Raw genomic sequence first — 26,405 nt, forward strand, 5'->3', positions numbered from 1 at the left:
CTCCCTTTACCCTGGGCATGACCCCTACTACCAGTGGCAGGGTAGAGGCACATTATAGGATCTGCGATGCTGTCCCTGTATCTCCTAGAATTCACCATGCGAGGGAAATCCTCACACAGCTATTTAAAAGGGCTTCAACCAGGCAGGCCAGGTGAAACTGCCAAGGTATGACCCAGGATCTGACAAGGGACAGAGCTAAGTGGCATAATTTATTATACATCTGCTATTGGCACCTTAGATACTTGGAAAGAATTTTTGGCCTCATCTAAAAACATTTATGGTGTTCTACCAATACATTTTTACAATTAAAGTACCATTTTCAGCATTAATTGCAGCAATATAAAGTACAAAACCACACGCTCACTTTGCCTTTAACCAGCACATGCTTTTGGCATTCTATATCACTTTAATATATATCAGTATTGCCTGAAATAAGTTAAAATAATATATAACTAACAGTTACATTCATTGTGCAGAACTGCTTTAAGCTCTGAAATAATGTGTGTTGTGTGCAAAGAAGTCTGATTTCCCCCACTTCTTAGAATGCAATGCATTATTTTGTTATTGATATTTATTAGTCACTCACACATACGTATGTATGTATGCATCCCTGACAACTCAAAATCTAAATAAGACAAAATTCACATTGATGGCTTTAGATAAAAAAGAAGGATAATCCATAGCAAAAGACAAAAAAAAATTAAGGTGCTGAGAAAGGACGTTCTACAAAGAAGTCCTCTAACAGATAGATACTGAAATAAAGTTGTAGCACTAAAACATACACAAAGGACAAAATATTTAGGTTTGACTATATGGCTGAGGAGGGCTTATTAATAGGATAGTGAGTCATCCTCTTCAAGTACAGATAAGGTCAATAATAACTGGAAATTGTTACTACCTGATGACCATGTGAAACAGCTTTGTGGTCTCACTTCAGTTCCTAACAGACACTTCTCCATGCCACAAAAATCGGAATCAGTTGTCACCTTTGTTGGCAGACTAAGTTAAGAAAGTCCACATGGGAAATGGTAATATAAATGTCCCCAGGACCTAACAAATATATTTGAACATATAATTCTCCATGCCAGTTCTTTATAGGTATGTGTACACTGCAGCAGGGAGTGAGTCAGACTTGTGATAGCGGGGCTCACACTACCATATTAAAATAGATGTATGAATATTGCAGCTCCATCAGAGGTTCGGCCTAGCTACCCGTAAATCTCCTCAGACACAAGGGTAGCTCATGCTTCCCCAGGTTCTGCAAGAGCCACATAGCTATTTTTAGAATACTAGAATGGGCCCCAGTACCATAATTCTGTTTATCAGGCCTGGAAGGCTCACTCTCAGCTGTAGCTTATACCCATAATGAATTGGCATGGAGACCTACCCTCCTAGCTCTGAATTGCTTTTTACATCAGAGCTGAAATGTATTTGTCAGGCACTGGGGACATTACTGCTGCCCATGTCGTAATTCATCTGTCAACACAAGACTCTCAAGTCTCAGGGCTGTCAATCTAGTACTTTTCACAGTCACAAAATTCACTTTAAAGAAAGGGGGAAATACTACTTTATGTTCATTCCTGCTTATAAATGTTTTTTTAAGGGTACAGCAAATGGCTAGAATCCAATAACTAAGCTTGAGCCAAGATCAACATCTTGAATTCACTCTGCATGATTTTATATAGCTAAAAGAGGTTGTTGTTTTTTTAAAGAAGTCCATACATGATGCTTGTTAACATTTTGAAATGATCAGTATTTGTGTTGACTGGTCCATGCTTCTTTGCCTTAAGCATGATGATTAACCATGGTAGTCTTGTCAGTGAAATTAATAGAAATATTTTCTAAATTCTATTGTAAATAAATAACAAAGCATGACATGGTCAGTAAAGAGGAAATCATGCTAATATTCTAATTTAAGCATTTTTGATGTTACAGTTGAACTCAAAATCATGTTACAGAAACCAGTTGTTTCACTGTTGTTGAACTGTTCTCATCATAAAACCTAACAGAAGTTGGCACGTCAGAAGTTTGTTGGTTCTTACAGTATAAAAAGCCTTGTACAGTGGTTTCATGCACAACCTCTGATTTCTTCTAAGAAGAATTCATCTTTCATATCCTTTACAGGGAGGAAATACACTGAAAATGAGAGAGGAAAATCTCTATGTCCCTTACCTTCTCATCAGTACCAATGAGCTGGTGGTTATTGGCCCTAATTCCTATTTCTGTTGGTGGAAGATTCATCTTATTTCTCATTCCCAGCTTTTCTGAAAGTGTTTCCATGCAATTTTTTCACACTTTTTTTTAAAAAACATACATTAGTTAATCAAAACATAGTAATTATTTATCAAAGACCCAAATTACTTTATAGTCTTGAAAGAGGGTAGTACATGAAAAAAAAAACAGGTTTCCTTAGCCTGAACTCTAAGAAACTGCTCAACATTTGCCATTTTTTTAAGCAAATGTTATAAACAATGTAATTACCAAGCTTTTTATTTGGCACATCCAAAATTTTCCAATATTACAGAGGGTGAAAGAGTGGAATAGGTCATATTAAGAATTTTTAATTTGAATGCAAATCTACATCATAGAGTTTCAACAGCATTTATTTATTATGCAATAACATACAGAAAAGTGTAAAGCTTGAATCATGCATCAATTGAATAGTATTGGACTGGGGCATTGTTCCAGAACTTTATTAAGTCAATAGAATTTCAGAATTCAATAATTAAAACAAAAAATTAAAAGGTGGAAAAAAACTAAAATTCATCTGTGACCAACCATCAGTGGGGAGCCTGCACGTGCTCCACAGATCACCAGCTGAATGCGGGAAAATGTGAGCATTTCTGGACTAAATTACTAGTCAGGAAGGTTCCTTTAAGTTCATAGTCATGTGATTGTAACGAAAATCTTCCAGATTTGAACTACATTGATGCAGGATTGTCTTCATGAGTATGCAAACAGAGAACTTGCACTAATAACGCTTTTGAGAGCTGTCAACTTCCTTCCTCAACTCACTGGAGAGATGTTGACTTCTAAACGCAAAGGAGTGGGGGAATCCTTAGGGGAAGGGCCAACATGAGAGAGTGCGCTGGTGAGGTGCACCACCACGCTAGTTGGTCAGAATTATATACGAGCATACACATTCCCAGTTTTAAATGACTTTATGGGAAAACCTCTTCACTTGCTTTAGGATAGCAGCAAATAAACATGTTTGTACTTGCAGTTCTACTTTTGGTCTGATAGGCTGTATGAAATATTTACCATTTATATTATAATTCACCATGTATCAGTCATGTGCTGTATTTAACTCTGAACAGCAACATTCTCTGGAAAGTATCTCTGATCTCTTCAGTTGCACATAAGTATGCAGGTGGCACATTAAACCTCTTTCTTTTACTATCTCGCTTTGACAAGCTATTTAACACATCCTGTTTTGTCCCCTATGCTCCTCATAAAGGGAGTCAGTCTCTCCTTGATGGTTAGTTTAGGAAGCAAAATGCTGAGAATGGAAAACACTATAGAAGTAAGGTGATATAGAGTGAGTGCTACAGTTAATATGACAAACCTTTCCCCTGATTCCTTTATTTAGTATGGTTAATTGTTATTAATTGGAATAGAAAATTGCTGATGTAACCAAAGATGAAACCCATCACACCATTAAAACGCAGTCTTTCCTCTAATTAATTTTCAGTACACATTAGACTGCATTTTGTTACAATCTGCACCAAGATTAACTAGACCAAAGCACTCAGCACTATAGTGTTATTAACTCATATTTCATTGAAAGGTCATTCTCTCCTTGGCTGTATCTAGAGGAGGCTGCAATTAAATACCAAACTGTTCCATCCACAAAACAGATATGTTGTTATGTAGTGCTTCTTTTATACAACAGAATTCACAATGACACAATTTCATACCTGCTTATTGAAACAGCTTGTAAGGCCTGATCCTGATAGACGTTTGAATCAAAGGGAAATGTAAGTGCTGTGGATCAAATGCAAGTGTTTGGATCAGGCCCGACCTAAATCCTTTTTAGAACTGAACATTTCTGACTTGTATTCATTTAAAAAAATGATACAAGCCTTATTTGAAAGTCTTTCTGAGAAGTCCTACTACTGTAGTCACTAAAGAACTAATTTTTAAAATCCAAACTTGTACTTGCAGTTTTGTGCCTATAGAAATCACCAGGGCCAACCCATCCTGGAAACTAGATCTCTGCCTGACAATGCATGAAAATCAGAAATCTGACTAATGGAATTTATGCCCATAGAGTATATATGAAATTATTTGCCAAGCAATAAAAAAGATACTAGATTTAAAAGTGTGTCAGAGCTACCTCTAAAGCGTGAGCTTTATACCTAAGGACACAATGTAACCAAATTCATACTTGAACAAAATGAGAACTTCTAATTATGACTTGTGACTAAAATTGGTACTTATATTTTTCTCACTTCATCAAATTAAATATGAAATCAAATCAAAATCAATGCTTAATCAAATTAAATATAAAATAAGAGATCTGAATGACTTTCTTTACTTATACCCATAAGTGATTATCCTTTGACAACTCGGGAATGTTTTTTCCAAAATAATGTTTAAAATGAACACTGTCAATTCAAAATAAATAACAATGTCTGCTTTTTATGATTTTCTATGCTGTGTTTCATATAATAATCCTCAATCTCATAACACTTATTAATGCACTTTTTGTAAATTACCTATCACTTTAATTCTGAAGTATAACTTAAGGTTTCCCTGTCTACCTTCTTCCATTGTGTGGATGGTGTAAAAACCAAACATTTTCTGCTGGTGCAGTTGCCACTTTTCATTCCTTAGTACAATGTTCATTTAATCAGACAACATCTATAAATGCCACTTACAAATGTAAGTCGTAATTTCATTAAAGATGTATTTACAGAGTTCAACCAGCTGTTCTGGGCTGGGATAAAAAAATCCATGTGACTGCTACTTAAGATATATTTAAGGCAACTGATAAATACATTCTCTGAGGTAGCCTTACTGTCATGAAGAGCTGGCACTGCTATCTTCTGTGTAAAAGGTTTAAACAGTTATTATGGCATGTCATAAATTTTAACTTGTAATTGCAAATCTCTTCACTTCCTCAAGAAAAAAAAGTCCCGTATTACTTGCTACATAATTACAGGCTATGCAGCTGCTCTCTTAGACTTTACTAGAAAATTTGAGGACATGAAACAACACTGCACAAACTCTATTCAAATGTTATTAAATAGAAAGCCAAAGAAAAGTCCCCCCACCGAAGAATTTCAAAAAATAACAATGCCCTTCTCCCTGTTCTAAGGATTAAAACAAGCAGAGTCATGATTTAAGTAAGGCCATATTTGGTTAGAGGCCTTAACTGTAACTGCCCATTTCTTAGGAGTAAGTCAGTCCTATTTACACTAAGCATGGACCAAGGAGAAAACTGGACATACTGATCTTTTTAAAAAATACTATGTCCTTGTCCTTCTGTCTACCATAGCTACTTTGACATCTTTTGTCCTCAGTTTCTCTGATATCATCTTTGTCCTGTCTACCTGTATCATCATTTATATGTCAAGCTAACTTTATTCATGAAGTAGTGAACCTAATATTTTAGCTAAGGGCATTAGGCTAGTGGCTCCACAATCTCCTGTTCATCTTCAGCAGTTTGACACAAGTCATAGTTGATTAAATATTCCTCTAGCCTCAACGCAGGTGGTAGCTACAGACTGATGTAGAATTTTTAGAGCAATTAAAATATAATATACACCATGTGCCTCTATCCTTGACCACAATGCATTTCAGTCTTGAGTCATTGATTCAAAATGGACAGCCTCCGTAATGAAGCTTTATGCATCCCAGAGTTCAGAGTGTACTATTATCTTCCCTGTTGGCTTAGTATCAACATTTGTAATATAGGGAATTGTTAATTTAGTGGGAGTAGTTTGTGCTCTGCAAAAGACTATAAATGTTTATATAATTAAAACAATGTAAGAAACATGGGATAATGTGGCTATAGATAGCAATATTATCACATAAAATGTGCATATGAAGAGCTTTCTTAATTCATGGCCAGTTTCTTTGGAAACAAATACAGACAGTCCCCGGGTTACGCGAATCCGACTTATGTCGGATCCGTACTTACAAACGGGGCTTTTCTCGCTGCGGAGGACGTGGGCAGCGGGACCCCCAGACGCGCCGCAGTCCCACCGCCCGAGTCCGCTGGAGCGAGAAAAGCTGCTCCGCGTCTCCCTAGTCTGCTGGGGGGAGGGGCCTCCAGCAGACCAGGGAGACGCAGAGCAAAGCCGCGGAGGACCCAGGCGGCGGGACCGCAGCGCATCTCGGTCCCGCTGCCCGCGTCTCCCTGGTCTGCTGGGGGGGGAGGGGCGCAGCTAGAGTGCCCCCCCCCAGCAGACCAGGCTTTTCTCACGGACGCCTGTGGTAGAGCAGCTGGGGTGCTGCTGGTTGGTCCCGCAGCGCCGCTCCTCGGCGCTACTGGACCAACCCGGCAGCACCCCAGCTGCTCTGCCCCAGGCGTCCCCAAGTCAGCCGCTGCTGATACTGACCAGCGGCTGACTCCAGGAAGCCCGAGGCAGAGTTGCTCTGCCCCAGGCTTCCCGGAATCAGCCGCTGATCAGTTTCAGCAGCAGCTGACTTGGGGGCACCTGGGGTAGAGCAGCTGGGGTGCTGCCGGGTTGGTCCCCGCAGCGCCGAGGTGCGGCGCTGCGGGGACTTACCCGGCAGCGCCCCAGCTGCTCTGTCCCAGGTGTCCAGATTCAGCTGCTGTTGAAACTGATCAGCGGCTGATTCCAGGAAGCCCGGGGCAGAGAAACTCTGCCTCGGGCTTCCTGTAGTCAGCCGCTGGTCAGTTTCAGTAGCGGCTGAATCTGGACGCCAGTTCCGACTTATGTACAAATTCAATTTAAGAACAAACCTACAGTCCCTATCTTGTACGTAACCCGGGGACTGCCTGTACTGAGTGCTGTAACTATGGGTATGTCTACACTACAAAGTTAGTTCGAACTAACGGACGCTAGTTCGAACTAACTTTAATAGGCGCTACACTAGCGCTCCGCTAGTTCGAATTTGAATCGAACTAGCGGAGCGCTTAGTTCGAACTAGGTAAACCTCATTTTACGAGGATTAAGCCTAGTTCGAACTAGCTAGTTCGAATTAAGGGGTGTGTAGCCCCTTAATTCGAACTAGTGGGAGGCTAGCCCTCCCCAGCTTTCCCTGGTGGCCACTCTGGCCAACACCAGGGAAACTCTATGCCCCCCTCCCGGCCCCGGACCCCTTAAAGGGGCACGGGCTGGCTACGGTGCCCGTGCCAGGTGCAAGCCTGCCAGCACCCAGCCAGCAGACCCTGCACCTGGCACAGCACAGAGCCACCCACCCGATGTCCCCCAGCCCACCCCCTCTTCCCGGGACCAGGCTGGCGGCTCCCGGGAGCTTGCCCTGGACCGCAAGAGGCGGGCACCTTCCTGGGCTAGTGCGGACATCGTAGACCTCGTCCACGATCTCCGCACTAGGCACAGGAAAGTGGCCGGCTAGGGCTGGAGAGCTGCCAGCCTGGCCACCCAGGAGCAGGTGTGCATGAAAATCAAGGGGGTCCACTGAGACCCCAGACCCTGAGCCCTGAGCTTACAATGGCCGTCCTGGGTCAGACCAAAGGTCCATCTAGCCCAGTAGCCTGTCTGCCGACAGCGGCCAACCCTAGGGACCCTGGAGGGGATGGACCGAAGACAGTGACCAAGCCATTTGTCTCGTGCCATCCCTCTCCAGCCTTCCACAAACTTTGGGCAGGGACACCACTCCTACCCCCTGGCTAATAGCACTCCATGGACCCAACCTCCATGACTTGATCTCACTTCCCTTTAAACTCTGTTCTAGTTGTAGCCTTCACAGCCTCCTGCAGCAAGGAGTTCCACAGGTTAACTATTTGCTTGGTGAAGAAGAACAACTTTCTCTTACTAGTTTCAAGCCTGCTACCCATTCCTTTCCTTTGGTGTCCTCTAGTCCTTCTTTATGGGAACTCAGGAAGAACTTTTCTGAATGCACCCTCTCCACCCAACCTCTGCTTTTAGAGACCTCTATCCTGTCCCCCCTCTGTCTCCTCTTTTCTAAGCTGAACAGTCCCAGTCTCTGTAGCCTTTCTTCATCTGGGACCTGTTCCCAACCCCTGATCATGTTAGTTGCCCTCCCTTCTCCCAGCCTTTCTCTTCCCCTCTCCCACCTCCTTTTCCCAGTCTCCCCCCAGTTTTGTTCAATAAAGACAGAGTCAATGTTGGAAGAAACGTTATCTTTATTTTGTACATCAATAAGAAGGGGGGCTAGGGAAGGGTAAGTGGAAGGAGGTGAGGGAGGAATGGGGTACGAGCCCCCGATGGGGAGGACTGGGCTGGCTCTGCGGGCTTTGGGGGTGGAAGCTCTCCTCCAGCCCCCAAATTACCCTCTCTCCCCACATGGCAGCCTGCGGCAAGTGCAGCCGGGCTGATGGCCGAGTGGTGTGATGTGCCCAGTGTGGGTACTCCGGGCACTCCAAGCCAGAACTTCTTTGCAAGCGGGGCACCCCTTAGAACTGTGTGTCCGGGGTGGGGGTCGGGACCCTTTAAGCGCAGCCCTCGGCTAGCCTGAGAGAGCATCTCCATGCTCTAAGTCCTCCTCTTATGCCCTGCCGGCACTGCTTCCGGCCATCCTTAAGCCCTGTTCAGAGTCCACTCAATGTGGACTTGCTAGTTCGAATTAGCAAAACGCTAATTCGAACTAGTTTTTTAGTCTAGATCCGTTAGTTCGAATTAGCTTAGTTCGAATTAACTAATTCGAACTAAGTTAGTTCGAATTAACGTTGTAGTGTAGACGTACCCTGAATGTGGTTAATAAAGATGAACCAGGCACCAAAACCTTTACCTATTTTCCTTGCAGTACCTGCTTCCATGTTTTAAATAATAAAGCCTATCTAAAATACATACATGTCTTCTTATTTCTATAATATCTGAACATCTCACAGTCTTTATTTTACCCCCACAATGCTATTATCCTCACAATACTATTGCCTCCCCCAAATGCTATGATCTCATTTTACAGACGATAATGAATTAGAGAGCTGCTAAATGATTATTTAAAAAAACAAAGATGTTTATGCACCTAATGAGGTGGGTTGCTGCCAAATGAGATTTTAAAAAGCATCTAAGGGTATGTCTACACTACCCTGCTAGTTCGAAATAGCGGGGTAATGTAGGCATACCGCAATTGCAAATGAAGCCTGGGATTTGAATTTCCCGGGCTTCATTTGCATAAGGGGGCACCGCCATTTTTAAATCCCCGCTGGTTCGAACCCCGTGCCGCGCGGCTACACGCGGCACGAACTAGGTAGTTCGAACTAGGCTTCCTCCTACTCCTCATTCCACGTATTTTTATGTGGTTTATTCTAAGTTGAACGAGTGAGGCATTTGATAGCCTATTGTGAAGGGACTATTCCAGTTGAATAGGAGCACTTGACTTACAATGGGCATGAGGAAGTGCCAATCCATATCTGATGAGCCTTCCTGTGAATGTTCAGACTAGCGTGGGGGCAATTGCATCTACCTGCAAAGAACAGAGTCATGCATAGACAGGTGATTTGCCCATGTAATGACTTATGTAACTGGACACCACCATCTTGTTGCTGTACTTTCCCACAGCCAGAACAATGGGATTTCTTCCACACAGGAAAAGATATAAAAGGCCCTGGGGACTCCACCATTTTCTCTCTTTCTTGATCATGCCTCTGGACTATGGGCTTATACCAATGGTGGTATAGGTCTTTCCAATTATGTGGAAGCAACAAAGGAAATAAGGTCTTTCCAATGATTTGGAAATAACAAGAGATTTGACTTTGAGCCAGAAATTTATCTTAACAACTCTGCAAGCCTGAATCAAGAACTTTGTAACTGTTGTATGCATATGATTCCTTTAATAATTCTAACGATGACTTTTCTTTCTTTTTTACAAATAAATCTGTTTCATTGGGATTTCTGTTCCATAACCACACAGACATTTCTGAAAATTCTAACAGAGAAAACACTCCAGACATCCAACTCTGAAAAATCATCTTCCTATAAAATACCAATCCACACTTTATAATTCTATTCAAATTCATTTTTAAAATAACATCATTCTTTTATTTTTTGCAAATGGGAATCTGAACAAAAATGCTAGATTACAACTTTCTTATTACTATAACTTTAAAATACTCGTTTCTTCTGAAGTTATGAGCAGCTTGTTTTTCATAATCAATCCAGCTGCAAGTTGAGAAACACATTATTCACAAAAGGAGCTTTATAATTAAATCTATAATAGTAAGGTTTCTGAGGAACTGAAGTATTTTTCAATTACTATGGAATACAAAGTTTGGTGTTGAAATAGCTATATAATTTGACTAATATCTCCTAAGTACAATATGTGATTATGTTTCTCCTACTGTTAGGTTTCTCAATAAACAAAGTTTAAAGAAGAATTTACATTGAGAGAGAGAAAAAAAAATTAAGATTCTTATAAGCTAATATCCTGATCTTGCACATTACCTTGTACAATTGCTTCGAACTAGGTCCTCATTGAAGAATCAGGGCCTAACCCTCTCTATAGCAAAATTCATGTTTTAGCATAATTGAAATAGAAAATTTGAAAGCTGGAATTGCTACACCTTTAGTAAACCTTTAACACTAGTACCATAGTGGGCACCTCCTATAATCCTGCCATCGTAATCCTGGGATGAAACAAAGAGGAAAATGTTATTTAGAAACAGAATATACACTAACATTAGGCAGCTGCACAAAGAATGTCATCAGCTGTGGAAATAGGAAATTGACACTCTAAGCTGTAAGACAAATAGATGGGTGAAGCATCTGCTCAGAGGAGATTTTATTTATGTAATAAATGCAAAGGGAAAACTTTCTGGAGGTTTTATACTGAAGTGTAGATGTAATGTGCTTATAACAGATGTGCTTTAAAAGTAGTGAGTTAGCTTCATTTTCTCTTTTAAAAAAATCTCCCATTCAGTCAAAGAGAAAATACTCAGAAGTTCTCTTCACTTCAACTGACAGAGCTGTCTTGCTGTCACTTACCCATCTTTCAGATATTCATTTGGTTTACAGCTAGACAAATATCTTTGCCCACACTGAACAAATACATATAGTAAAAGCTATTCTTTTAGATTGCTCCAAATTCTGCTGCTTAAATAAAACCCAATTCAAAATGTTGTAGAGTCCCAAGTACACTTTGAATGATGAAGACATCATTTTAAGCTTCTGTTTATATAAATGGTAGATGTCTCCTCCCTTTACCCAGCTCTTAAAAGAAGCTGAGTGGTCATAAAATGTCCTAGAGTGAAATGACTAGAAACTAAAGTAATCTGCTTATTCAGTGAACATGTAAAACACAGGAAGGGGTAGTAAAAATGCCACAAACCCACATAAATAGAGAAATTGATGGGTTTAGTGGTGAAGGGAAACAGTTCCAGCAGCAAGGGCAAGAGATGCTTGTCAAGGGACAATAGGTAGCACCTCCCCCTGGAAGCTTCTGGAATACACTGGCCACCTGGGGAGTGGAAGGTGCTGATTGGCCAGCAATCCCCGCCTGTAGGATTTAATCCAGGGTGGGGGGAATGTGGCATCTCTTTTGATTCTATTCTAGCAATGTCCCCTACCCTCCCAAACAAGAAATGTGAATCTGGCTGGACAGATGCTGTAGATCTAGCTGTTCACCAGCTTAGGAGATCAGGAAGGAATTTTTTTCTCCTATGGGCCTTCCTCATAGTACCTTCATGACACAGAAGGCCAAATAAGAAGGTACTTAGTACATAACTGAGGTTCTGGGATGGAATTGTTTGTTCATTGCAACTTGTGCCAGTTGCCAGAGTCACTAATTAATGGTTCCCAGAAGTAAAAATCCTGAGATTTTGGGATGAGCTTTGGGCTCCTGTGTTAGGATCAGACCTTGTAGCCATCCTACATGCTCTGTCTCTGTGTGTGAGGGTGGGGTAGAGGGTGCTAAGCGTCAGAGAGAGCTGACTCTTCTTGAGGGTAGACTGAGGAGAGCTTGCTTGGCTTTATGGGTTACATGGTAAGAAGCTCTGCAACCTCCCCCATCCCCTGTAGAATCAAATAAATGTCTGCTATAGAAGAGTAGGTGTGGTAGGCGGGTAGCCTCCTGTGAGTTGAAGTTGTGACTTGCTGCTTAATTTCACACATGTGTCTGTCCTCATTTTGCAGCTGTATCCACATCAAGTCTTCCCTGTACTGTCTCACCAATGTATCTCAGTCCTGACCTAAAGAATTTGGGTCAAATCTCCAGCAGGTGTAAATCATCCTGGATCTGTTTACTTCAGTCAAGCTATGTCAGCAAGGAGGGGGGAGGGAAGGATGCTCTAGTTCTCTCTCTAGAGAGAACAACTTTCATGCCTTTCAAATCCTCAGCTTTCCTGATAAGATTGCTAGCAAGTGTCAGCCTGCTAGCATGACATTGATCACAGGGGAGGGGGGGGGGGGGGGAAGGAATGACTGCTTCTAAACCAAAGGACTCAACCAAAATAGCTAAAGAAAGACTGGCATTAATTAAATTACTGTCAATCAAATAAACTAAAAACTGGCTCATTGGTAGGTCTCACAAAGCAATTTTAAACGAGGGATCATTGTTGAGTAGGTATCTTTCTAATGGGGTAACTCAGAGATTGGATCTTTGCAGTATATTATATACTAGCTTTATCAGTGACCTGGAAGAAAACAAAATCATGTGTTAAAATTAAAACTAAATAAGGACTCACAATGGTTATCTTACTACAGGTTGCACCTCCAAATACCAGCACTCTCTGGTTTGGCAATAGTGGTGTTCTGGCAGGACCATGGATGCTCCTGGACTAGAGATCCCAGGAGCCCAATGGCTGGAGGGCCAGCTGGGGATGAGGGCAGCAGGGCTGGTAGCCTGGCTAGGGCAGCGAAGGGTCACTGGCTTTACAGTAATAACAATGTTTAAAAAAAACACTTGAACACAATAGATTTCCTAAGCATAATGAAACAAAATGCAAAACCAAAACAGTATCTTGGTCTGCTCAAACAACAAAATCCCAATTTTGATAAAAAGATTCCAATCATAAGGTTCACTGATGGTACTTCTCACACTAGATAGACATACACTTGTTATTGCATTTGGAACAAAAGCTCATCTAAAATCTTCCTTTATCTTAAACTGCAAAGTGACATGTGTAAACAACAGGGTTATTTGTCCTGTTCTATTGATGTTATTTTTGGAGGAATGGGGAGAATAAAAGACCAATCTTTCAATTACTACATAGGGCTTGTCTAGACTACAGGGAAGAGTCAAAAGAGGATATGAAAGTTCCACAGGAATTTGCATATCTTCTTCTGATCTCACTTTTGAAAGTGGAGCTTTCACAAGTGAAAGTAGTTTAGAGGTGGCTTTTTCAGCAAACTCCCCCCCTTGTCAAAAAGCCGCTTTTCCTCAAAAAAATGAGGTTTACGTGGCTTTTCGACAAAGGGAGGGGAAATAAGGTCTTGCTGAAAAAGCCGCATCTAAACTACTTTCACTTTCGAAATTGAGGCCAGAAGAAGATATGCAAATTCCCACTGAATTTGCATATCCTCTTTCTAATCTTCTCCGTAGTCTAGACATAGCCTAAGAGTATTGTTGCCACTTTGAGTTGCTACCACTGGCTTCAGTGACCAGTGCACAACAGAAAACACTACAGCTGGCAACAGCATTTTCAGGATCAGTTCCTAAAATAATAGATATTTACAATATTAGATTAAAATACATTTCAATATATTCAAATTCAATATCTATTATATCACATTAGTTTTGATGTCATGATACTTCACTAGGCTGAATACTATAGGTAGACAGAAACAAATTCCAGTGAACACATTTTTGAAAAACAGCATTTTTAATTATTAATTATTATTATTATTATTACTATTATGCCACATATTAAATATTTCAAAATCCAGAAAATAGAAGTTCTTTGTCAGTGTGAAATATTTATCAAACTTAGCAGATAAAGCAACAAGATGAGCAGGTTTCTACATGTGAATTGTGAGTCAAGTAGATAATGAAAGAACAGTAGACTGGTCATACCCTTCAAACCAAGAGCAGCAAAATCTTTGGATTACTAAATATGTATCCAGGAAGAGACAATGGTGGATACATAGATCCCTTTTAGTATGGTGATGTTGGATGACCAATTTGAGACGTCTAAATGGAGTCTGATTTTCAGAGGGCAGTTGCTGAGCATTTTCTCAAAATCAGGCATCTGTAAGTTACCGTAAATTAAGCACACAGAAATTGAGACTCACAAAAGCTAAGTCTACAGTAAGAACTAGAGCTCTGCTTCTTCTCATGTACATGTATACATGGTAACTTGAAGAGAACTAGTGCAAGTATAAATAGTAGCGTCACTATAATAGCATAAGGAGAACAGAAGTGGAGGCACAGTTGAGCATGCTCCCGCCAGTTTCAGAAATTATGTCTCCGCTAATTCTTGTTGAGCCACCACATTTATGTGCATATAAACAGGGAAATGAGACCCTGACCTCATAGTTTAGGCATCATAAGAATCCCTTTTGATAGTCACTTTGATCACCACATGAGGGTGTTAAGAGGCCTTTAGTGTGCCAACGCGCGGTTGTGGGGTGAAGGGATAAGTACAGTTTATCAGACAAAATGTTCTTGCTACCTTTCACAACATCTTTTGTAAACACAAACTCATATGGGGCATAATGGAGCAAGACACAGAACTGTAATTATTAATACTTCAAAAAAAACCAAAACACTTAGTAAATCAAGGTCCTTTTCAGCAGAAAGTACTATTCTATTGACTAGATATGTGCTTATAAAACACATTTAAATGTTTCTGTGCTACTTTTTATGTCACTTTACCTGTCCATATACACAATGTTTTAAGAATGATAAAAGACAATATGAGTATGACTCAGTATATTGTTTATGTGGGAGAGGAACAAAAGGTTAGATGATGAATGCAAACTACCGTTAACATTATTTCTACTTGTATATCAACAACATGTCATAAAAAAACTAATTTCTGATCAAACATTTTACCTTGCTGGAAATATAAACACTGCTTTTTGTTTGTGCTTGATCAGGTAAGGAGGAATGCTTGGTTGTTGAATATGGCTGCTTCTGCTGGTTTCCCTTCCAATGAGACCAATGGGAGCTCTGCAATTAATTTCAATGGGAGCACCCTTACTGAATGTGCTCACAGCTGGAGTTATTTTCCTTCATATTTGCTCAGTCCTCTCCAATTGTAGTATATAAATTTAGTATATTAACATTCACCTATGATTTAATAACTATCTTTTCAAGGTGTTGCCTTATTTTTCCCTTGCACTGGGGAAATATATGTTTTCAATTTGAACTAACTCTCTTGTGTGTGTTTCTTCTGTGTTTCCTCCTGCCAGGACATCTGTTACTAATGACTGGCCCCTCTTAACTTTCTTTTCCCTATTTCTGGCATTTTGTTGTTTACTTTCCAAAATATTTCAGAAAAGAAAGACTTAGTTTCCAGCCTCAAACCATTGCATAAGACTGGAGAAGAGCCAGCAAACTCTTCCAGTCTGTCTTATTTTATGCTTTCGAACTACAGCTTCCAAGTAGTCAATTTGCTCCTTCTAGAGCATCTGTAAATTATTCTCTGGACTGTCAGCTTTCTAAAGTATTTACCTCTCTTGTTTGTGAAGGTTCATCAGACATGTTCTTCAAGTGAAGTGAATGGCCAAGTTGACAAAATAACTCTCTACCACTCTCCTCTCCAAAACACTCTTACTTGGGTGATTGTACCTCAAATGGTTTTCCTTAGTCCACCAGCTCAGGAGCACGTTACATTCTGTCAACGCTGTTCCCCACTCTGGCATGTCAAATGCAGAAGTGGGGGCCCACAAGAGAACCTGAAAACCTTGTCTTTACAGGCTTTGGTACAAAAACTTCCTTCCCAAATCCTAATACCCGGATTTTGGAGAAATCCACTGCCACCACCCAAGTAATTCCAAGAAAACCAGGGAAGAGATCACTTGGGAAACCTCCTCCCTAAGGTAAAACTCTCCCCTATCCCAACCTCTGTTTTACTTGGAGTTGGGAAAATCAGGAAGGGAATGACAGACAATAATGGACTCTGCCCTTGCAGTTAGGCACTGAGTCCAAGGACGAGCCAATCAACCAATTCTGGTTAATTAGAAAAAAAACCCAAACTTTTATTATCAAAACATAACTACAGTTGCAAGCATGGTAAAGTGGCTAGATGGAAAGGGCCGCCAATTGATATACGGTACTCAGAAAAAAATCCCTGGGCGAAAACTTAGTTATAAAGAAAGACCAAACACTTATAGACTTTAAGGTCAGAAGGGACCATTATGATCATCTAGACTGACCCCCTGCACAGTACTTAACCAGCTCAGACATCAGTTCCAAATTCCCAAACCAGGAAAAACAACAAAATCCTGATGGACTATCTAAACTTTGCCCTACTTACACATTGTAAGAAATCTATTCTTGTAGAGAGATGGGCCTCCTATCTCCTTCAGTCTTGGAAGAAACCACTCTAAATCTCAAACAAAGAAACAGAGAGAAAAACTCTTCTTTTCCAGTTTGAAATTCCTACCTTTGCTGTTATTGGCCAACCACCCGATACCTGGCTAGGTACAGGAAACATAGTTAACCCCTTAGTCACCAGGTGCTGGTCAGCACTCCTGATTATGATACATGCTAATATGACAAACAGGCAATAAACATCCTTAGCTATTATATCTAATCAATAGGGTTTTACATTAGAGAATAAAGGTTAACCAGAGAAGAGAGGCTGACAATGAGAATAAGAATGGTCACTCTTACCTTCCTCTTGGCAAATCCACATCATCCTTCTTCCACCGGACTGTTGGCTGGGGATCCCCCTGGACCTGACATCGGAATTCTACTGCCTCTTCCTCCAGAACCACTTGGTTAATTGGTCTCCTTAAAAACGTGGGTCGTTCTTGAAAGAGATTTTAAAATGGCATGCAGTGAGTTGGATTTTAAAGTGGCATAAATATAGATGAATTGATAATGATGAGATTGATGATAATGTACACAGATGTTATCAATTGTTAAGAACAAAGAAGGAAAGTCAGTGGCTAGCACAACATATTCTGCATAAAACATAAAAACTGCATGCCACAAGGGCAGCAAAACCATATAATCAGCTTCCACATATGAAGTAGCTTAACAAAGAGAACAAATATTTTAACTTCATCAGCTTTAGTCCCAAATATGCAATATCAGGCTACAAAATACTAAGTCTATGATTATTTGCTTCACTGAGCCACCAGTCAAAGAGGGCAAGCAAAAAATCCCATATTTCCATAATTTCACAATAGCCACACAGTTGAAATCATATTCCCTCTACTCTGAGTAGTATACAGACAGTTTGTGGGAAATGAGAATCAGAAAATGGGGCAGGAAATTTCTGCCTAATGCCACAGAGTGGGGCCAGTGTGCCAGGATCAGTAATACTTGGAATAGATTGCCTCCGTCCACCCCCACCATGTACAAGGAGAAGCCCAGACAAAGATTCATAGAATCCCAGAAATGTAGGATTGAAAGGGAACTCAAGAAGTCAACAAATCCAGCTCCCTGGTCTGATGCAGGGCTAAATAAACCTAGACCATTCCTGATAGGGTATAGAACGAACACTGATGAGGAAGCCACCGGAAATGTTCTGTGTATGGTGTAGAGAGGAAACTGTAATGAGCCAGAGGGAGAGATCGCTGAAATGTCACCTGAAGCTGCAAGTACTCGAATCAAGTACTCCCAGTCACAAGATCACAATGCCCAGCTATGCAGGGAATGCATTAAACTCCTAGGGTTAGCCTGGCAGTGTGAGCCTGATTCAGCTACCCACATAGAACTCCTAGAAAATGGCTACTCTTACAGCTATTAAGTAACAAGGTAATGTAAGTCCTTTCCCCCACTGAACTGGCTTTGGGAAGAAGTTATTATCAGGTGCATTGCCACATTTATTTTCCTTTCAATCCGTCATCAGAAGAGGCATGAAAAGGGCCACTAAGAGGCAGGATCCCGCCCTCCCCCTTGCAAGAACTAAGAAACTGGAGCCTGAACATAAGCTTCTAACTGTAGGTAAGTGGGAGTGATCTGCACATCTCACCTTCTGGAATAAAAACTTAACAGAACTCTTTTACACCATCTCTGACAGGTGTTCATCTAACTCGTTCTTAAAAACATCTAGTGACAGTGATTCCACCACCTTTTCTGATGACCTATTCCAGTGCTTAAATGTCCTTATAGCTGGAAAGTTTTTACTAATCTCTAACCTACATCTCCCCTGCTGAAGATTAAGACCATTACTTCTTGTCCTACCTTCAGTGGACATGAAGAACAACTGATCATGATCCTCTTATTACAGCCCTTAAACATGTTTGAAGACTTACTAACCCCTTCCCCCCTCAGTCTTCTTATCTCAAGATTACACAAGTCCAGTTTTTCTTAATCTTTCCTCATAAATCAGGTTTTCTAAATCTTTTATCTTTTATGTTGTTTTTCCCTAGTGTCTGTCTGAGTACTCATCTTTGCTTCACGCCATTCCACATACATGGTGTGTTTTGAAACCTACAGTTTAGCCATAAGAATATATGACTTGCCAAGCAATATAAGACTAATAGGCTATTTACTGCAGTATTCTGCCTTTCATGATAATCAATTCTTTATGTTTTGGGGGAAAGTGAAAATACCCTTCAGTGCATCTAGATCTCCATGACTAACTCCACTATAAGAAACTAAATGATGCCCTGAGTAATAAGCTTTGTTTTTTTAGCATGTACTGATTAAAAAATATCATATCAATGCCTTTTTCAAATCTAGACACACTGCCAAAATCTGACCTCAGTCACACTGGGACAAATCCAGATAATTTCATTTCAAGACATATCACTGATTTTTATCTCCAAGTTACCTAATGCTTCATCCAAATTTGGTTCCAGCATTCCCCTCCTTCCCCTCCCCAACACACACTTTTAGTGTTGTAAATTATATAAATACATATTTACACTAAAGAAAGAGATTTATAAATAAAGGTACTTGTCACACACTGCATCTGACATTTCAATCTCAACTGAGCTATGACATTAAATTAATCCAGATTTACACCATAAATAAAATCAGAATCTGACTCATAGAGTTCAGCTTCCTGAGTTCCTATAGCATAGAATTTCTCAGGTTGACTACATTACACATAAACACAGACAGCTTTGAAGCTTTGGAATACATGTATAATTCCATTAAAATGCATTAAAAAAATTAATAAAGTTGCCAGATCAAACTCCCCAGAATTAGGTTCGCCCACGCAACCTTAATTCAGCTCCCTTCTTCATATGCTTTAGGGGACAGTTTTTAATTATGTGGTCGCATGCTATTTTTCCACAGTGCACAGAATGGACAATATTAACTAAACGAACAGCTATTCAATGCTTTGTTGTATTTTCATTGTTTAATATGGGGCCTCAAGACTTATTTATTGCACACAATTCATAACTTACTATCATCTTAATTCATTAGTTATTGAATTCATGGGCTTTTCTTTGGCACTAAACACTACGGTACCTGAGTGCTTGATAAAAAAAATAATTAACTTATTTTTTTCCAGCACCTGATGAGATGAGAGTGTATTATGTCCATTTTAGAAACAGGGAGCTGGACAGGGGAGCTGGAGAGAAGCTTCCACCTGATACATGCCAGGCTGTTGCCCCTGATAAAAAACAACCAAGAAGGTGCAAGGGTCACAGGAAGGAGAGTTAAGGTGCAAGGGTTACAGGGAATGTCAGAGGGAAGGAGAACATGGCTGCTTCCATAGGGTCCTGGGGATGGGACTTAAGAGTAGTGGGCAGGCTTGGGTTCCCACCATCTCACTTGCAGCACACCTTGCCACACTAGAGCATGGCCATTACAGATTTCAGCCTGTCCCTGAGGCAATGGATAGATGTAGGGGCTGCAGTTGGTCCCAGCAGCAAGTGTGAGACTAAAGACTGATGACACTCCTTGGAAGGGGGAGAGACCAAAGGAGAAGACACTGCTGGAGGGCAGCATGCTGAAGAGGACACTGCAGTCCAGAGAGCAACGTGGATCCAGAGAGAAATGGTGGAGACAGGAGAGAAAAGTGATGATGGGGAATGCACCACCCACAAAGAGCACCTTGCTGAGAAAACAGCTGATTCCTGAACTGACCAGCAGGATGCGCTGTAGCAGCGAGTGACCCCATTACCGCACCTATAGCAGTATCTCAAAAAGGCATATTTCCCACAACAGCTAAGAACTTGTTGGAAAATAAATAACTGCCTAAGTACACATTGCAGTTATCAAGGACATGCAAATTACAACCGTTATTTCCATTTTGCTATCATCTCTGGATTTTGCATAGTATGAATGAGGAAAAAACAAAGTTACCTCTTATGTTGTTTTCTTCTTTTAGTATCACTCATACAGGCCTCTGAACATGTCCAATAGCTAATTATACAGCTATAGAGTGATCAGAGTGAATGCCATTGGCAATGCAAATAACACTCTTTATGTGAGATTAACTCAATTTGAATCACCTGCATAAATTGCTTACAATATTAATCTCTCAGGAGACAGAACAGTGCTTGCCAGTGCATGATAAATAAAATATATTTCTTACACAGACAAGTCAAATTCAGTTTCAGATCAGAACTTTGGAAAATATTACTTTATTTAAAGCTTTGGCCATAAATAAAGTCTGGTGGTATAATTAAACATTGTAATTCTGTCAACAATATTCAGACCACAATACATCTGAGAAAATAGCAGGACAGGATGATAAATTAAAATCATGGCCACATATAAAATTTTTAATGTAGCCATTTTAAAAGCTTGAACTGCGTAAATTACGTGGCCACTGCCCAAGCTATGCTCTGCTGATGAATAGTCTTCGAAGAGGACTATAAAATAGGTCATGGTTATATGTTATGTCAGCTAGTTGCAGTCTTACTAGTGGGACCTTTATAACTTCAGAATAAACTTTGCTTGCAGTTATAAAAGTGACTTGTTAATGTAATCAGAATACCAGATAGACATCTATAATTTGCTGCAGCACTTGAGATATACACTTTAGGTATGTCTACACAGCAGCATTAGAGCATTTCAAAATAATGGCAAGCTGGAGGACTTCTTACTCTGACTCCTGTAACCTTCATTTCACACGGAGTAAGGGAAGTCAAAGGAAGAGTGTTCTTCCATTGACTTTCTGCTGTGTAGACAGTGACAAAAGCCGAATTAAGCTATTTCAACTTCAGCTACGCAAGTGACGTAGCTGAAATTGGGTAGCTTAATTTGACTTTGGCCCTGCTGTGTAGATGTGCCCTTAGAGAAAATTTTGGTTATGTAGTACATGGGACATTAATGCAAAAGCCTGCAGAAGTGATCCTACCCAGATCAGAAGGAGAATCCTGTTTTGTATGGAAGATGATAACCTGTAATTAGGACTCTACCAAATTCACAATCCACTTCAGTCTATTTCATGGGCATGGGAGATTAAAAATGGTAAATTTCATGATTTCAGTTATTTAAATCTCAAATGTTATGGTGTTGTAATTTTAGGGTTCCTGACCCATAAAGGAGCTCTGGATGCAAGGTCACTGGAGACGGGGTTGTGGTACTTATTTCTGTGCTGCTGCTGGCAGTGGTGCTACCTTCAGATTTGGGCTGCTGGAGAGAAGTGGTTCTGGCTTGGAGCCCAGCTCTGAAGTCAGAGCCATCACCAGAGAAATCAGTGCAGAAGTAAGAATGATATGAGATGGTATGCTATGGTATTGCCACAGAGCTCAACCTTCCCTTGGCAGTCTGGGAACTGGCTAAACCTATTTCTCAAAGACAAACGACAAACTGACATCTCTGGTCATCAAAAATGATGGACAATAACCTGTCAAATGGCCATTCTTTGGCTAGAAAAGAGGGGAAATAACAGATCGATGTACATTTTAGCAAGCAGCAGCCTGGAACCTCTTTCACAATGAGACTCCATGACTTCAACCTCACAGTAGGAATTAACTTTATCTAGGGGTAACAATCAAGAAAATGCACTTCAAAGAGTGCCTGGACTATAAAGGTGAGGGACAAAATAGCCCAATGTACGACACCATCATTCTTTTTCATCGAACACCACAAAGGAAGCAACCCTTTGAATGTTGGTGAGAATTCAATCTTTAACCATGTCTAATCTGTACAATTTTAGCTATTAGAAAGTGTTTTATCTTTATTTCTCTTGTAATCTTTTCTGACTTTGAAAATCTTATATTTGTACTCACTTAAAAGCTCTCTCTTTGCTGTTAAATAAATTTACTTCATTATTTAATCAAAACTAATCCAGTATTGTGAATGGGTTGGTAACTCCAAATAAAGTATTAACTTATTGGATATTTTTGCCTTAAAGGTGCAATGGACTTAAAATATTGGCACTCTTCGGAAGGGGGTGGATCGTGCAGAACACAAGTTTTGGAATGAAAATTTGGAACTATGGGCAGGTTTCCCTGAAAGGAGCTGACTGGCTGGGGTGATTAATCATCTGTGAAGCTGTGCTGCAGTTTAGAAGGAACACTGACTACAGGTGTGTTGGGATCATCCTGCAACTAGTAACCAAAACTGTTGGAAAACAGAGTATGGCTGACGTGCTGCCAACAGGCTGCTGGAGTCAGAGCTGCTGGACCAGGACTGTGGACACATATAGGCAGTCATGATATGACCTGCCTGCTGGCAGACTCACTATGAGGAATCCAACTTGGAAGCTACAAGTATTGTAAGGCACAAAAGGTTGTAGGGCTGGAGTGACACAGTCCCTCACTTTTCTGAATTGCAGCCTGGAATGTGACACTCAGTACATACTTTTCTTTTATAACACTGATTGTATGTATACTGCAGTCCATTAGAGAGTCCCTGATGGCTGCCAGATATGCATTACTGCCCTCGATATGTCCTTCAAATATTCAGATAATCAGGTTTGGGAAGTCAAAATATAATAAAAGCAATCCTAAATGCCTTAAAATCTTTTTCTGCCAAGACAACTGCTGGACTGAAGAATGTAACATCCTCTACTCTGTAGAGACCGAGTCAAATTTTAAACTATTTTCTCTTTCTTCGTGGGAAAGAAATAATTGTTTTTAAAGTGTTCTCATTGTCTAGTAAGAATCATGATAAACCTATATAACTATGGTTTGTTTGTTTTTGATTGCAAGTAGAAGAAAATCTGCTTTTTTGCCTAGAGTAGCAGGTCTCAAACTTCATTGCACCGGGACCCCCATCTAAAAACAAATTACATAACCCCTGAGAGGGGATTGAAGCCTGAGCCCAGACAGCCTATCGTGTGAACCAAAGCCAAACTTATGGCCCACCAGCCCATGTGGGAGGTGGGGGAGAGGGCAAAGTTGAAGCCCAAGGGTTTCAGCCCTGGGTAGTGGGCCTGTAACCTGAGCCTCATTACAAGAGCAGAAGCTGAAGCCCAAAGCTGAATCCTGAGGAGTGGTAGGCTCAGGTTTTGGCTTTGGCCCCAGCATGTCTATCACCAGCACTCGCAACACTGAGGTTGGGACTAACTTTTGGGTCCTGTCCCACACTTTGAGGACCCCGATCTAGAAATATTGACACATTTTGAGACTTTTTTTTTCCAGATCTCAGATGGTGGAGTGAATAATTGTTAATTGTAGCATAATTTGGATTACTTTCCACCCTACCAGTCTCAAAGCTCCCATTGTCAAAAATGAGGCCATCAGAGATGAAAGATGACCATGAATCATGTTATGTTTTTGAAAGGTTCTTATTGTATGCTGAGTGAGCAAGTGAAAGCTGGCAAAAAGCTGACAAAAGCTGGTGATTCTGTATTCAGGACATTTTTCTGAAGGAGCACTGTTTTGTCTTTTCTTGGGCTATTTCTTTTTGTCATGTTGGAAGTAAATAGTTTGAGCAGTTGTTGTAAACTTCTATGCCTTATACACTATCAAGGAACTGTGAGTTTTGACAATTAAAGTGGAGGGAATTGTGAGAGCTACATGCAAATGGACTGGAACCATTATTTTTGAAGTTTAGAAGTCCCTGTCTCCCATAGGATTACTTCTCTCTACCAAGTTCAGTGATGCCTTTTTCTGAATGTTAGGTTCAGACATCTAAGTAAGAGGCACCAGCTTGACTCAGGGCTCCAACTATCACACTAGACATTTGCACTTGCTTGATTACCCTAGTACATCTGGATATTCTGACAGTATATTTGGGGAGGCAAATATGACACCAGCTCATCTCTTTTCAAAAAGTATTGCCAGCATGGTATATTTCTGTTCTTTATATGGAACATTTTAATAATGAATTGTAACTAAAATGAATGAACATGAGGAAAATAACCATGATCCTTGCCGTGACAAAAGTCACACCATCTTTTTTTCTTTCTCTCTCTAAAGGGAACTGAATTGAATTGTGGATAGAGTTATGATTTAGTCAGGTTTGTTGCCATAGCGCAGTTAGCAATCTTCCTGCACTGGAACTAAAGAACTCTTTCTAACAAAGATATTTCCTTCTCCAAGGGTTACCAAATAATGATGTTCATATGGTTAAAGTAAAAGGCTAAATTCAGAGATGAGTATGTCTTAGAAAGTGTGACAGGCTGAGCGAGGCCCGCACTGCGGCAGGCAGGACAGGGTCCGTGCCGCCGACAAGGGGAGGGGAGGAAGCTGTGCCAGGGGACCACAGCCGGGGTGCCAGACTAGCTGGAGCCACAGCAGCGGCCGGTGTGGGGTCCTCCACTGGGCAGACCCTGGGGCAAGGCAACATGGCACCGGGGAGTGCCGGACAGGTCAGGGAGGCAGCCACCGGGGAGTGCCGGACAGGTCAGGGAGGCTCTGTGCTAGAGCCTGGCGGGGCTTGGACCGACCCACCAGCTTGGAGAGGTGCCCTGGCAGTGGCAGAGGAATGCTGCCGGCGGCCCACCACAACATGGGCAGTGGGGTGGAGCCCCGGACCCAGGCCCGGTGTCTCTGGGTGGGGAGATGCCGAAGGGGTGGGGCAGCGTCTCCAGATGCACCATGGCGGGGCCCTTGAAAAGGGCAGAAGGAGCAAGCGGAGGGGGGGAGAGGGGGCTCCCAGAACTGGAGTCGCTTGCTGAGCCAGCGGGAGTGCTTTACTCCTCCTAGGTGGCAGAACCAGAGAGGTGGCCGAGAGGGGCAGCGCATTGACCCCGGACCAACGGGGTCCAATGAAGCAGTAAGACCGATGAACTCCGCGGAGGGGCACACCGGACCGGAAGGGATTAGGAAGCAGCCCAGGGCAGGGAACTTCTGGTGCCCGTGGGCTGACGTGATTCGAGAAGGAGATCCATCAGTTGGGTAGGGATTCAATGCCCCTATCTTCTAGGGCCCTGGGCTGGAACCCGAAGGAGAGGGCGGGCCCATGTCCCCCCTAACCCCGCCCCCCTGATGCCTGGATATTAGTGTTGGCCACAAGGTGGTGGGAGAACTAGGTAGGCTCCAGAGGAGGGGCTATCGGACCAAAGGGGATAAGGAACCTGGTAGATCCAAGGACACGTAGGACGGTGGGCCTGCAGGGTCTTGCCCCCATTCGGGGGCAGGTGCTAACGCCCCTAAATCTACCCCTGGACTCAAAGTACCGATGGTGGGGCCCGCAGGGCCTTGTCCTCTCGGGGGACAAGCGCTCGTGCCCCAAGAGGACCATCACAGAGGGGTCTAACTGGTGTAACTTACACCTTCTTCTGGCACCCTCTATAATGGTGTTTCACCAACTTAAATTCCTTCCCAATGCTTTTAATTATTTTGACTTTCTCCGGGCCTGATCAAAAGGCCTCATGAAGTCAATGGAAAGACTGCCAATGAGTGAGCTTTGGATGAAGCCTTTAAATTTACTGACATCATATTCACAGAACAGGTACCATATGCAATGTTATGCATCAATTATTTCTCCTATTAAGTCCTAGACAGTGATAAGGAGCAACTCCAGCTGAGGTCTGAAATTAGAGGAGTGTAAAAAGTGAAGTAATTGACAGAAGACAGAACAGTAGCTTCTTTGGTAGTTAATATATACCTTCTGGTTCCTCAGACACTCTTATTCATTGCTGAGTGGGTGTAAGTGGCTCTGCAGGAGCCTAATTTAGGGTATGTCTACACTGCAGGACAAAGTCAAATTAAGATACGCAACTTCAACTAAGTGAATTGCATAGCTGAAGTTGAAGTAACTTAACTCAGCTTTTGGCACTGTCTATACTGCATGAAGTCAAAGGAAGACTTCCTTTGACTTCCCTTACTCCTCGTGGAAGCAGGGTTACCAGCATCGACCGGAGTGCCCCTCTC

The 26,405-nt window shown here is 41.5% G+C and overlaps 1 protein-coding gene across 24 annotated transcripts in view; it reads right to left on the bottom strand.

The window, feature by feature from the left end:
• The window catches only part of ROBO2 (roundabout guidance receptor 2), a 625,770-nt gene that overhangs the window by 158,248 nt on the left and 441,117 nt on the right, over window positions 1-26,405 (bottom strand). For 15 of the 24 annotated variants that reach the window (XM_075909832.1, XM_075909831.1, XM_006136940.3 and 12 more), the window contains exon 5: window positions 16,894-17,032. In XM_075909832.1, coding sequence (XP_075765947.1) covers window positions 16,894-17,032 — 139 coding nt within the window. Of the gene's footprint in view, window positions 1-15,108; window positions 15,226-16,893; window positions 17,033-26,405 lie in introns of all 24 variants that reach the window. The other 9 variants (XM_014580520.3, XM_014580517.3, XM_014580512.3 and 6 more) reach the window with 1 other exon arrangement.

Source organism: Pelodiscus sinensis, chromosome 1, assembly GCF_049634645.1.
Source record: "Pelodiscus sinensis isolate JC-2024 chromosome 1, ASM4963464v1, whole genome shotgun sequence".
NCBI classification, from domain to species: domain Eukaryota; kingdom Metazoa; phylum Chordata; order Testudines; family Trionychidae; genus Pelodiscus; species Pelodiscus sinensis.